Genomic DNA, 14,055 nt, shown 5'->3' with positions numbered 1-14,055 from the left:
TCTTTCTTTCTTTCTTTCTTTCTTTCTTTCTTTCTTTCTTTCTTTCTTTCTTTCTTTCTTTCTTTCTTTCTATCTTTTCTTTCGACAGAATCTTGCTGTGTTGCCCAGGCTAGAGCGTAGTGTTGCAGTCTTGGCTCACTGCAACCTCTGCCTCCCCAGTTCAAGTGCTTCTCTTGCTTCAGCTGCCCAAGTAGCTGGGATTACAGGCACACGCCACTACACCCAGCTAATTTTTGTATTTTTAGTAGAGACAGGGTTTCACCATGTTGGCCAGTCTGGTCTCGAACTCCTGCCTCAAGTGATCCCCCCACCTCAGCCTCTCAAAGTGCTGGGATTATAGGCATGAGCCACCGAGCCCAGGCAGCATATTTTATTTTATCTCTGTTGAAGGTTCTGTTTTCTTGAGGCTGTTTTTTGGGACTAATCTACAAACTCAAGGAAAACAATAATATTATTCAAACAAGCAAGCTTTTCTCTAACATGGAATTAATACTGTTAGAACCACATTTGCGTTTCTGGCACAGATAGATCATTTAATCTGTGATCTTCTCTTCTCTCACTAAGTAAACTAAAATGACTTTTGTATAACATATTATGTAACATTCACAAAATTAATTGAATCTGGTATAACATTTCTGCCCCGGGCGGGCTGTTTTTTGTTTTGTTTTGTTTTCTTTTTTTTTCCCTGATGCATTACACAGCTCTGGGGCTCCTTGATCTCTGACTCTCCACTGCCTTGTGTTATAAGAGTGAGAGCCAAGGGAATGGTGGTATTCACAGCTGTGCCAGTTTTTCCTCTGCTGGCTAAACTTTTAGAGGCTGAGTAAGTCACCCCTCTGTAGTCTCACATGATGAGGTCGGAACAGACAGAATGTCATCTTGTGAGTGAAACTTGAATCACCTATGTGTACTTGCTCTGCACATGAGAGAAATTGCATGCAGAACTAGCCCTTCTTGGATTAATAGCATGGATAGTCTCGGTGGGTCAGAGCTTGAAGGTTCCCCCACATTTCTATTTTAGGAGTTAAATAAAGGTTATCCACTCAGTGTTTCTCAAAGTATGGTTGCAGACCACATTCACCGAATTAGCAAGGGCACTTCTCTAAACTGCAGGTTCCTAGGCAACGTAGGGAATCAGATCTAGGGCTTAGGACCTAGAAATTGACATTTTAAACAGGCTCCCTAGAAGCACCGCAGATGTTTGACCCAGACTGAGAATGCCGAAATGAGCAACATGAGGGCAGTTGTTCAACCTAAACTTTGCTGCGTGTTGGAATCTCTCGTGATCTTTTAGAAATTCGGATGCCTGACTCCCATTCTCAGATATTAGGATTCATTAGGTATGTAGAGCAACCTGGGCATCAGGATTTTTCAAAACCCCCCAGACCGTTGTAATGTATAGCAGAGTTTAGGAACAGCTGCACTAGAACACATCAATTAATTCCTCCAATTTCATCTGCAAATTGCCTCAGATCTATTCTACCCAGGGCAAATAAAATTCTGGGCCACTATGCAGATGAGGATTTAAAAGCACTGATTTCTTTGTATGTTATTTCTTGTGTGTGATTATGGAGAAGGCAGTGAATTACCAGATGGGATACTAATTCAGGGACAAGGATATGGGTAACTAGAGATTTGCTCCTATCAATATAATAGAGGAGTGTCTGTCTCTGTTCCTTACTGCTACTCCCAGAAACTGATTTTACTCCACTGCGTCCTACTTCAGACTTTTCCAGCTATGGTTTGTAACTCATTATGGGATTCTTAAATCAGGTTAATGGCTTGTAACCAGCATTTTTAGTGGAATGGAATGGAGAAGAATAGAATAGAATAGCAGAAAGCACATCATGCGCATGCGGCAGGGCCAATAACTGTTTTGTGAACAACATATATCTTACTGTGGTTCACGGTAAACAAACAAACAAAAAACCTGGTTGGCATCCTGCCCTGCATGATGTTGTTGCAATGTGATTTCATTCCTCCCTCAATCTCATTTTGCTCCCCCCTTGATTTTCCCAATTGACAGGGATTTCTAAACCTCTTCCATTGAATGGAAAGGACAGCTGTAACTGAAGTTGGTGGCTTCATTCCATTCATTTGGAAAACACAGAGATAAAAACAAGCCAGGCACGTTGCACTCTTCCTGAAAAAGTGTCATCCCTTGGAGAAGGGCTCAGATGCTGAATGCACAACTTTCTCTTTCAGAAAGAACTGGCATCAAACCCATTCTGCCTTCAAGTTTTGAGATGCAGAGCTTTTAGTTCCTCTGCTAATAGAGCCTCGTTTGAATACTCTGCTTGAAAGGCAAAAGACATCTGCCTCAACTTCAATCAAGGAAAAATAGACCAACTGTACAGCAGGCAGAATTTATGATGACTGGAATTTTGTCTATCAATGGATGTAATTAATCCTTTGGCTTGAGGGCAATAAAATTTTGTCTTAAAGTAGCAGATCCTGCTCCATCAAACCACAACTCAACAGAGAGTAAATGCAAACATGTATCTATATTGAGAGATAGATTTTACTCTGATTAGAAAGACGAAGGAGGGTTTTGGGGATAAACAATAAGAAAATTGCTGAGCAGAGCTGAGCCAGCCAGAAGGAAAAGTGATAGCAAGAGAAACTGTAGGCAGATGCAATGGCAGGATAAAATAGCTATGCCAGGGGTGTGATGGGGCTTGAGGAGAGCATGGCATGGAGACAGACACGTGCAGGGAACCAAGTGGTGGGAGGACAAGCCCACTGACGGTGTTGCCGAACTGCAGCAGATCAGTAACTATCATTAGCATAGCCTCAGCAATGGCAATAATGATCATATTCTGAAAAAAACATTGGTCTCTGCTTAAAATGGCTTGAAGTCCTGATAAGGGTGACATTCCGTTTCATAACAAATACTTTTGGAATGGACTTGACCAACAATCTGGAGATTTTCTTTCAGTTGACGAACTTTGATTTCCAAAGCTGTTACTTTTGTGAACCCCAAAATCTGAGACAGGTCTCGGTGAATTGAGAAAGTTCATTTTGCCAAGGTTGAGGATGTGTACCCATGACACAGCCTCAGGTGGTCCTGGTGACACGGCCCAAAGTGGTCAGAACAGTTTGGTTTCATACATCGTAGGAAGACATGAGACATCTATCAACGTGTGTGAGATAAACATTGGTTCAGTCTGGAAAAGCAAGGGCGACTCAAAGTGGGGAGGGGGCTTCCAGGTCATAGGCAGATAAAAGACAAACGGTTGCATTCTTCGGAGTTTCTGATTAGCCTCTCCAAAGGAGGCAATCAGATATGCATTTATCTCAGTGAGCGGAGCAATGACTTTAATAGAATGGGAGGCAGGTCGTAAGCAGTTCCCAACTTGACTTTTCCCTTTAGCTTAGTGATTCTGGGGACCCAAGATATTTTCCTTTCACACTTTGGATAAATACGATGTGTGACCCTGCAAGGAATAACGAAAATTATTCTGCTTAGATATTCTTAGAGGATACATTAATGTCTCAGTGATTGTCATTCATCTTTCACAGCACCTAGCAAAATACTCAAAAAAGTTGTGCTAAAGACAAAATCACCAGCTCTTCTTGCTCTACTTGTCCTCTTTCAATCTCTTGCTTTAGTGTTTGCACCAAATAAACCCTCACTCTGCATATTTGCCTTCTGCGTAGAAGCTAAGAAAGGACTTGCTAGCACAATTTGATCCATACTTCTGAATAAAAAATAACCAGAGATAAAGTTATTCTTTGGTCAAATGATAGAATGACCAGTATATAAATGGGACCATTTTTGAAAATTGCACTCTAGGTCTCAAGAATATCACTGTTAGACAATTGATATGGGATATGTGAGAACAGGCTACACAGCAAGTCTTTAAGCATAAAGCCAAGACAGATCAAGTTTATTAACTTCATCCAATGAGATTTAACTGGCCAGGCATAGTGGCACATGGCTGTAATCCCAGCACTTTGGGAGGCCAAGGCAGGCAGATCACTTGAGCCCAGGAAGTTCAAGACCCACCTGGGCAACATGGTGAAACCCAGTCTCTATAAAAAATACAAAAATTAGCCAGGCATAGTGGCGTGTGCCTGTAGACCCAGCTACTCAGGAGGCAGAGGTGGAAGAACTGCTTGAGCTCAGGAGGCTGAGGCTACAGTGAGCCAAAGATCACACCACTGCACTCCAGTCTGGATGACAGAGGAAGATTCTGTCCCATAAAAAATTGAAAAAAAAAAAAAAAGATTTAATCATGCTCTGCAATTCTTTAAAAAGCAAAAACAGATTTTTTAGATCGTGCAACAACTCTTGAGATGCACTGAGAAACAAGAAGAGAATTACCAAGCTCATTTTTATTTTATACTTCCAGAGAGAGTACCATTCTCCAGGCATGCAGAGAACCCTTCTAAGCTAGTATAAACAACCCGAACGTTATCTAAAACTAGTCTCCTATTGGTAAATATTGGCTTTGTAGTTGTTACTTTGTTTATTTCAGATCCTGAATAAACAGGACCTTCAGTTAGTGGGACAGTGATTTTCAAACACCACTATATGTCAGAATTTTCTGCACAGCTTGGAAAACATGCAACTGCCTAGACTCAATTCTATTAAATCACCCAGGAAGGTTTAAAAGAATGCTGATGCCTGGCCTCATCCTAGATTAATTGAATCAGAATCTCTAATGATATAAGACCTAGCCAATGGTTTTGTTGTTGTTGTTGTTGTTTTTGTTTTTGTTTTTTTTGAGACGGAGTCTCACTCTGTCGCCCAGGCTGGAGTACAATGGCACAATCTTGGCTCACTGCAACCTCCGCCTCCAGGGTTCAAGCAATTCTCCTGCCTCAGCCTCCCAAACAGCTAGGATTACAGGTCCCTGCCACTATGCCTGGCTAATTTTTGTATTTTTAGTAGAGAGTGGGTTTCACCATGTTGGTCAGGCTGGTCTCGAACTCCTGACCTCAGGTGATCCACCCACCTCAGCCTCCCAAACTGCTGGGAATACAGGCGTGAGCCACCACGCCCGGCTGCCATTGGTATTTTCTAAAAGTACCCCTATGAGATTCTAAGGTGCAGACCTGGATTGAGAACTCCTGCCCTACTGAGCCTGATTTAGTAGTCGGGGTCAGGGTCCAGGCCTCTCCATATTTAATAGATATCACAAGTGATTCAGATCTATGGCCTTTGGATCTTATTCTTAAAAACAATGGCCTAGGTCACGTCAAAGATCTACATAACACCAAAGCTCTATAAATTGATGACTCTCAAAATGGGCATACCTCATTCCTCCTTTGATATATATATATATATATATTTTTTTTTTTTTTTTTTACTGTAACACTATCTCTTAAATAAAATTTGGCCTGCATCGTAAGGAGGGAGGATTATTTATTTATTTATTTATTTATTTATTTATTTATTAGAGATGAAGTCTTGCTATGTTGCCCAGGCTGGTCACAAACTCCTGGCCTAAGTAATCCTCCTGCCTGGGCCTCCCAAAGTGCTGGGATTATAGGCATGAGCCACTGCACCTGGCAAAAGGATTACCTTAAATAGGATAACCAGATTTGTTAACTGATTACAGATGGTTAAAGATAGAAAAATGTGTTATATTAGGGCAAAAGTTGATTTTCATCTGAATGTAGTATCAGAATTCCATAAGCAAATGATTGCATTTCTGAGGGGAAAAAAACCCAAAAATTAATATCTAATAAAAATCAGTTTTAGAAATAAGTTTTAATTCAGAAAACAATATTTATATTAAATCATAATTAATATTTAAAAGCTACTTAAAGAGCCAAGGGGGTACATACCAGGAGAGTCATTACAGCATTATTTTTAGTAACAAAAAAATCAAAAACAACTTAAATGTCTTAAATGTCTATTTAAAAAGGAACTAGCTAAATATTATATACAATTAACAATGTTAATATATAGAGAGCAGCCATTAAAAGGAGTGCTGCTGCTCTCTATATATTAATTTTTTAAATCTTCAAGATATACCTGAAAAATAGAAGCAAATGGCAGACACATATGAAGTATAAAATCTTTTGTGTTTTTAAAAACAGGCCTGTATGAAAATCGATGAGATTTCTCTGGAAAGATACACAATAAACGGATCATCGTGATTTCCTCCAGGGAGGGAAACTTTGTGACTGGGAAAAGGAGACTTTCACCACTAGCAGTCTTTTGGCCATTTGGGATTTTTGTGCCATTTGAATTATTCAATCTAAATTTCTAAAAAGAAAAGATCGGTCAGGCGGCGGCTCACGCCTGTAATCCCAGCACTTTGGGAGGCCGAGGTGGGTGGATCACCAGGTCAGGAGATTAAGCCAATCCTGGCTAACACAATGAAACCCCGTCTCTACTAAAAATACAAAAAATTAGCTGGGCGTGGTGGCGGGCTCCTGTAGTCCCAGCTACTCCGGAGGCTGAGGCAGGAAAATGGCGTGAACACGGGAGGCAGAGCTTGCAGTGAGCCAAGATCGCCACTGCACCCCAGCCTGGGCGACAGAGCGAGACTCCGTCTCAAAAAGAAAAAAAAGATCAAGTGTAAACTGCAAGTTTTACAGTGCATCTTGTTGCAAACAAACCCTGGTATATAGTAGGCATTCAATAAATGTTTATTAAATAAATCTGTTACCTTATTCCTCTTCTATTATTCAGTCATTCAATCTCCTCTTCCCTTGGTGTTTGGGGGAGGGAGGAGGAGGCAGAGGATAACTAAAGTTTCACATAATATGCCTTAGTGCTTTGTGGGTGCTAAGTGTGTGCTTAGCATTATGTTAAATAACATCTTGACACATGTTCATCATCTCAGGTAATTCTACAACATCCCTGTGAAGCAAATATTATCTCTCTTTTACGGATGAGAAAATTGAGGCTCAGAGAGGTCACTGCAAGCCCAAGCAAATTGCATTTTATACACACACACACACATGCACGCATACACACATGCACACACACACACACACACACAAAGAAACCCTTTTTTAGGGGGTGGGGAGACAGTCCCGCTCTATCACCCAGGCTGGAGTGCAGTAGCACAACCTCTGTTCACTGCAACCTCTGCTTCCCGGGTTCACGCAATTTTCATGCCTGAGCCTCCCCAGTAGCTGAGATTACAGGTGTGCGTCACCATGCCCGGCTAATTTTTGTATTTTTAGTAGAGACAAGGTTTCACCATGTTGGCCAGGCTGGTGTTGAACTCCTGACCTCAAGCAATCCACCCACCTCGGCCTCCCAAAGTGCTGGGATTACAGGCATGAGCCACTGCACCCGGCCACAAAGAAACAATTTTAAAGTATGTGCAAAATGCTGTGGGGACGATGAAGATTAACATACTCTTTGCCCTTCGAAAGGGTCATAGTAAGGGAAACATTTATGTGTAATATTACTGTGATGCAAGCCAAGAGCAAGTACCATGTGGGAACTTCAAAGGGAAGAGATCCCCCAGGAAAGAGAAAGAAGGACTCAAGAAAGGCTTCAGAGAGGAGAACGTGATTAAGCAGGACTTGGAAAGGAGAGATCAGGAGAAAAGTCATGTGAATCACGTGTTCGGCACTATGCCACGTGCTTTGTATACATTCTCATATTGTATTATTTTAATCATAACAATTCTAAGCATTATGGTTCCCAACTTTAGATGCCTAAACCAAAACCTAAAGAAGAAATTTCCCCGAATGTTCTAGTTCACATTTAATGTCTCTTTACCTCCTGATGGCCTCCTCTATCAGGGATTTTATATAACTTTTGGGTGTGCATGTATATGTATGTGTGTGTGTGCTCACACACACACATTCCTTAACTCTAATACAAGTATAAACTACTTGAGACAGGAACCTTTATTTCATATTTCTTTAATATCCCCTCATTATATGCTTACATAAAGATGCTGAAATGTGGTAACATGTTAGTGTCAAACAGTCTGTATACCTACCCATTTTCATTTTTTTGTAAAGGTTTTATGACAGCAGATGAAAGGAAATTATTCAACCACCTCAAGTCTCCTCATCTGAAATATTGGGTTCCATTCATCTGGTTTGGAAACCTTGCAACTAAAGCCCGGAATGAAGGTAGAATCAGAGACAGTGTTGATCTGCAATCATTGATGACTGTAAGTATATCATAAATCACAAGAAAAAGGTGCTAATTAGAGACCAAGAGGGACCTGGATATAGCACATTAGACCAGGAAGAGTAGGCTTTGTTCAGTCCTGGTTCCGGAGGAACTGGAAAGATTGGACCAGTGTCAGACCCCTCAACATGCAGGACAGAGGAGGTACACAGGTTAAACTCGAGTTGCTTGGAAATGGTTCCTTGGAAGCTGCATTTTAAACAGAATCATGCTTTGTAATAGGCTCTGTAAGAAAATATTCCTTGATTGATTAGCCAAGGGTCACCAAGGGCTCAGAAAGCTATGGTGCCTATATAGTATATTTGCCATCCCTGGTTCCAGGATTCTAGAAAAAAATCTGGAGGAGAAATAAACCTTCCCAGCCAAATATTTCCCAAAAATTGGAATATTGCGACATTAAGCCGACCTTTCAGATACTCTAGTAAGTAAAATAGTATTTTCCTTAAACAAAATAACCCCCTCAAAAAAAATTTTTATGTAGGGGCTGGATAGATTTGTGCTATGACAGTCCCCTCCCTGGATTAGGCTAACGGGAGTGAATTGTTTAAAAATAGCACCCAAATTAATGTGAACTCTTTTGCCTAGTCTTACATAATAACTTGTGTGCAATAGATGAAAAAATCAAAGAATCCTGTCCTTCCTGCTTCAGAGATAGATTTTCTGTCAATATGAGAGTTATAGTCTCTGTTTGTGGGAGTAATTATATCTCTTTTCTAAGATCTACAGTAAGCATGTTTTAAAATGAAAGAAACAAAAAAAAATTGCTTCCAGATTACTTACCAAAATCGATAAAAATTACTTATTTAAAATATTAGCAATTTCCTTCTCACCATGACTTTGGGCCAATATAAACGTTGGAAATTATGGGTTCAATAGAATGGGGGGGGATATTTCTATGAAGTCCTTTTGTTTTTGGAAATCATCTCACTCTGTTGTCCAGGCTACATGCAGCACAGTGGCGCAATCATGGCTCACTGCAGCCTTGACCTCTTATACGCAAGTGATTCTCCCACTTCAGCCTCTGGAGTAACTGGGACGACAGGCACGTGACACCAAGCCTAGCTAATTTATTTACTTTTTGTAGAAACAACGTGTTTCTGTATTGCCCAGGCTTATCTCAAACTCCTGGGCTCAAGCAATCCTCCTGCCTCGGCCTCCCAAAGTGTTGGGATTACAGGCATGAGCCACCATACCTGGCCATGACTTATTTTAATATTTTTTTAAATGTACAAATGTACTCGTCAATGAACTCATTGTTCCAATGATGTTCATTGATTGATTGTCATTTTTAGAACTTTCCTTTTGGAGTATCCTTGGGAACCAATTTACTAGTCTTATAGTCAGTCCTGTGAAAGACATGCTCACATTCTGAATCCCAGTAAGTGCTTATTACCGCACCTGTCATCTTGGTAAATCATGCTTGATCTGTTTCTGGCTTAGGAAATGAATCGATACCGCTCTTGGTGCAGCCTCTTATTCGGTTATGACTGGGTTGGGATTCCGCTGGTTTACACCCAGGTAAGAAATACTTTGCACGGAATTCTTTATTTCTACTTGTCCACCTTGGCACTGTAGCTTTGCTGTGGGAGGCCAGCACCGTCCCCTCACTCCGGTCTCTCTCTGTTCCAGGTTGTCACTCTTGCTGTCTATACCTTCTTCTTTGCGTGCCTAATTGGACGCCAGTTTTTGGATCCCACCAAAGGCTACGCAGGGCATGACTTGGATCTTTACATTCCAATCTTCACCCTCCTACAATTCTTCTTCTATGCAGGATGGCTCAAGGTAGCCAATGGTCTCAGGGCCCCACTTTGTAATCTGTTATGTTCCAGACTCTCCACACTGATCCTTTACTGAGTCTTTAGCAAATCATTCATGAGTGAGTCAAAGGTAGATCTAACATGTAATAGCTCAGCAATATTATTACTTTTCTGCCAGGGATTCAAGTGACAGGGATATACTCAGTACTGTCTGAAGCAGCTCATTTGTGCAAAGAGATCAGAAGAACACTCTTTTATGGTTATTGATTCTCTTTTACATCTCTGTGTGTTCCCATTAGGATTACAATAGTGTAACTAAAGTAATAAGTGTACCTGCATTGATATTGTGTACCACAATAAGCAACTAGGCAGAGTAAAAGAGTCAACAAGAAGTCTTATAAATCAGACTTAACCATTAATATTGTGGTAGAATCTTGGTTCTGCTCAATTCTATAAATAGTTATTGCAATTCCCTGAAATTCTGCTAGCTGTCCCACAACATTAAATGTACCCTATTTTCTTTTTTTTTTTTTCCCTGAGACAGAGTCTTGCTCTGTTGCCCAGGCTGGAGTGCAGTGACGCAATCTCGGCTCACTACAACCTCCGCCTCCTGGGTTGAAGCAATTCTCCTACCTCAGCCTCCCAAGTAGCTGGGATTACAGGCGTGAGCCACCATGCCCGGTCTAAATGTACCCCATTTTCAAAGCCAGAACTGAGACTAAGAATTCCTCAGAATCAGAACCAGAAACACCAGAAATAATGACAACATCTGGTTTGCCAGGAAATTAAACAGGTTCAGGAGGTGAGAATGGCTTGCCTAACTATTTGCGTAGAATTTTCCTTGCTTCCCCTCCCTTCATCACCACCTCCTCAAATGTATGTGTGTAAATATCAGAGACCCGATTCTTTCATCACCTCTGTAAACTTCCAAATGGGAAGTATGTGATAGAAAAAAATCAATGACAATGGCTTCATTAAATTCATTGAAAGGCAATGATGGTATGAAGATGATATTCATAAAGTAGAATTTCCAAATGTTTGGCCTTCCAAAGAGTCATACGTTATCGTGAGCCGTTAAGGCCTTCAGGTTGCAGTGAAATTTTCCCTGCAGAAGCCTTTCATTTCATTGGTTTGAATCTTAACCAAAAAATAATATGTTGACATTTCCAATTATACTCCAAAGAGTAAAGGCATGTCCCTTGCAAATGGCAAAAGAATTTTTAATCAGATAACCATGATTCTTAATTATTTCTACCTGCATAGGAGCAAGAACGCAGAAGAGACTAATGACTTTCATTTTCCATTAGAGGAGAAAGTAGAGTTTAGCTTTATAAAGATAAAATCACCACAGTGGCCTAAATACTCAATCATTCTCAAAAAGTACTTTTCTTCCTTTCCCGAGTTGCGCCAAGCTTTTTATTCTTTGTTTTGTGTCCATGTAAGGTGCTTGACCGCCTGTAAAGAGCAAATAATGGTTCCTTCCTTCTGACATGCTTTCTAAAATATTTACATCCTTTTCCTTTATAAACTGTTTTAAAGTCCAGCGCAGTGGCTCATGCCTGTAACCCCAGCACTTTGAGGGACTGAGGTAGGAGGATTGCTCAGGAGTTCAAGACCAGCCTGGGCAACATGGCAAAACCCCATTTCTCCAAAACAAAAAACAAAAAACAAAAAATTAGCAGGCATGGTGGCGCATGCCTGCAGTCCCAGCTACTGAGGAGGCTGAGGCAGAAGGGTCGCTTGAGCCCAGGAGGCTGAGGGTGCAGTGAGCCATGTTCACACCACTGCACTCCAGCCTGGGTAACAGAGCAAAACCCTGTCTTAAATAAAATAAATCTTAAAAGACAAAATATTAAAAGGCACAATCTTAGCTCCATTAAAGGATAGGCAAACCTGCTGGGTGTGGTGGCACACACCTATAATACCAGCACTTGGGGAGGCTGAGGCAGGAAAATTGCTTGACCCTAGGAGGCAGAGGTTGCGAGCTGAAATCGCACCATTGCACTCCGGCCTGGGCAACAAGAGCGAAACTCCATCTCAAAAAGAAAGATAGGCAAACCTAAACACCAATGGGTTGTGCCCCCATTTCTAAACAGCTGTTCTATCTCAGTGATTAGGATATTTATAAATCTTTTCGAAGTATAGAGAAGCCATCTTAACCTTATGAATAGTATATCATTCAGTTATTTGCTGAAAATGCAGCCCCAAGTGGAATAAAAGATATATTTTGAGACTGTCAATTCAGAAACATACATGCCATTTTGTCAATTTAATGTAGACTATGATAATACATGCAGGACTGATTGCATAAAAATGAAAATCTGGATAGAATAAAAAAAGGTTTCAGGACTCAACCCTAAATTAATCTAAGTAAATCTCCAGGCAAGAAAGGGCAGATAGCCCCATGAAACTGGTGACAAGAACAACATAGATATCACTGTGAGGCTTACTGATTCAGGACACAGACCTGCCTAAGGAAAGGCACTTAAAATAAGAGCCACATATTAAAATCCCCTGGGAGCTTTACCCGACACTGATGCCTGGGGCTCAGCCTGGTTAAATCGGAATCTCTGCGGAAGGAACCCAGGCATCAGTTGGGTTTTTTAAAGAGCTCCTCAGGTGAGTTTAATGTGCAGCCAAGGTTGAAAAGAACTGCTCTAAGTATTAATACGTTGACTTAAATCCTAAAAGTAGGTAGATTTTCTACTGAATAGTTTCAGAATCTAGAATATTGAGACTCTAAAAACTAATCACATGGTACCTTTATTTTACACATTTAAAATTTTTTTCCATCTAGACTCAATGTAAAATCTTCCTCTCCCCCAACTCTCTCCCTCTCTCTCTCTCTCTCACACACATACACACAGGCATGCACACATGTCCAGATAATAAAAACCAAGTGAAAATTTTCAACAAGGAAAATGATAGATAAGTTGTATTTGACATATAAACCTCTCATCAAGAAGGCTATTCAATTCAGGAACACGATAAGAATATTTAATATTGATCAAATATTCAAAGATATGTGACAATAGTTACCTAACATTTTCCCGGCAGGAAAACTAACTTACTGGATAAGGGTAAATCCTTTAGGGTAAAACTAAGTAAGCCTCAATTTCCAGCTTTAGGACTTACTAGCTCTCTGACTCATTTACTTAGCAGTTATGTTCAATAACTGTGAAAGCTCGGCCAGGCACAAGTGGCTCATGCCTGTAATCCCAACATTTTGGGAGGTCGAGGAGGGCAGAACACCTGAGCTCAGGGGTTCAAGACCAGCCTGGCCAACATGGTGAAACACCATCTCTACTGAAAAAAATCCAAAAAAATTAGCTGGATGTAATGGTGCTCGCCTGTAGTCCCAGCTACTCAGAAGACTGAGGCAGGAGAATTGCTTGACCCTGGGAGGCAGAGTTTGCAGTGAGCCGCGATTATGCCACTGCACTCCAGCCTGGGCAACAGGGTGAGATACTGTCCAAAAAAATAAAAATAAAAATAAATTGTGAAAGCCTCTTATATTATTTTCTTTCATTGTGATTTAAGTCTTTCTTTGCTGTTTAACCTTCTCCCTGTGTACATTTTGCCTTATTATCTGGGCCCTGTAAATTCCCTGAAAGCACAGCCTGTGTACCCTTCAGGGTGCCTTCAAAATAGTTGGTTCTCCTTCACTATTCAGTCATTTGATTTGGCTCCTAAATAGGACATGGCTTCCCCTGATAGGGCCTGCATTGTCACCAGTTGAATGGACAGATCCATTTGGAGAGCATACCTACAAAGGTGCATCATTCATGGTTTGAGAATCATGTCTTGTTTGCTAATAAATATCTGGGTAGAACAATCTACTCCCCTCTACTCTTCATATTATGAAAGTCACAAAAGGAAGCAGAGAGGAAAATAGAAATCATCTTCAGATTCTATTCTTAGTTTTCACGGGTATCATGAGGGATTTATTTTATGTTCAACTACAGGTAGCAGAGCAGCTTATCAACCCTTTTGGAGAAGATGATGATGATTTCGAAACTAACTGGTGCATTGACAGAAATTTGCAGGTTAGAGGAATTTTTCTTTCTTTTTCAAATATTAATAATAAGTCACTTGTGATATTTCAAATCTAAGCAGATTTTAAATGCACGCCTCTTGGCTTCAGAGCTTTAGCCACAAATGAAAGAGGCTTGGCTGTGC

At 40.7% G+C, this 14,055-nt stretch overlaps 1 protein-coding gene across 6 annotated transcripts in view; it reads left to right on the top strand.

The window, feature by feature from the left end:
* Positions 1 to 14,055, top strand: part of BEST3 (bestrophin 3) — a 46,118-nt gene that overhangs the window by 12,815 nt on the left and 19,248 nt on the right. For 3 of the 6 annotated variants that reach the window (XM_011929310.1, XM_011929308.1, XM_011929307.1), the window contains 4 exons: positions 7,945 to 8,099; positions 9,560 to 9,637; positions 9,749 to 9,901; positions 13,842 to 13,922. In XM_011929310.1, coding sequence (XP_011784700.1) covers positions 7,945 to 8,099; positions 9,560 to 9,637; positions 9,749 to 9,901; positions 13,842 to 13,922 — 467 coding nt within the window. Of the gene's footprint in view, positions 1 to 2,205; positions 3,564 to 7,944; positions 8,100 to 9,559; positions 9,638 to 9,748; positions 9,902 to 13,841; positions 13,923 to 14,055 lie in introns of those variants that run through there. The other 3 variants (XM_011929311.1, XM_011929312.1, XM_011929313.1) reach the window with 3 other exon arrangements.

This window comes from Colobus angolensis, unplaced genomic scaffold (assembly GCF_000951035.1).
Source record: "Colobus angolensis palliatus isolate OR3802 unplaced genomic scaffold, Cang.pa_1.0 Scaffold80, whole genome shotgun sequence".
Classification (NCBI taxonomy): Eukaryota; Metazoa; Chordata; class Mammalia; order Primates; family Cercopithecidae; genus Colobus; species Colobus angolensis.
This window is presented reverse-complemented; position numbering and strand designations above follow the sequence as displayed.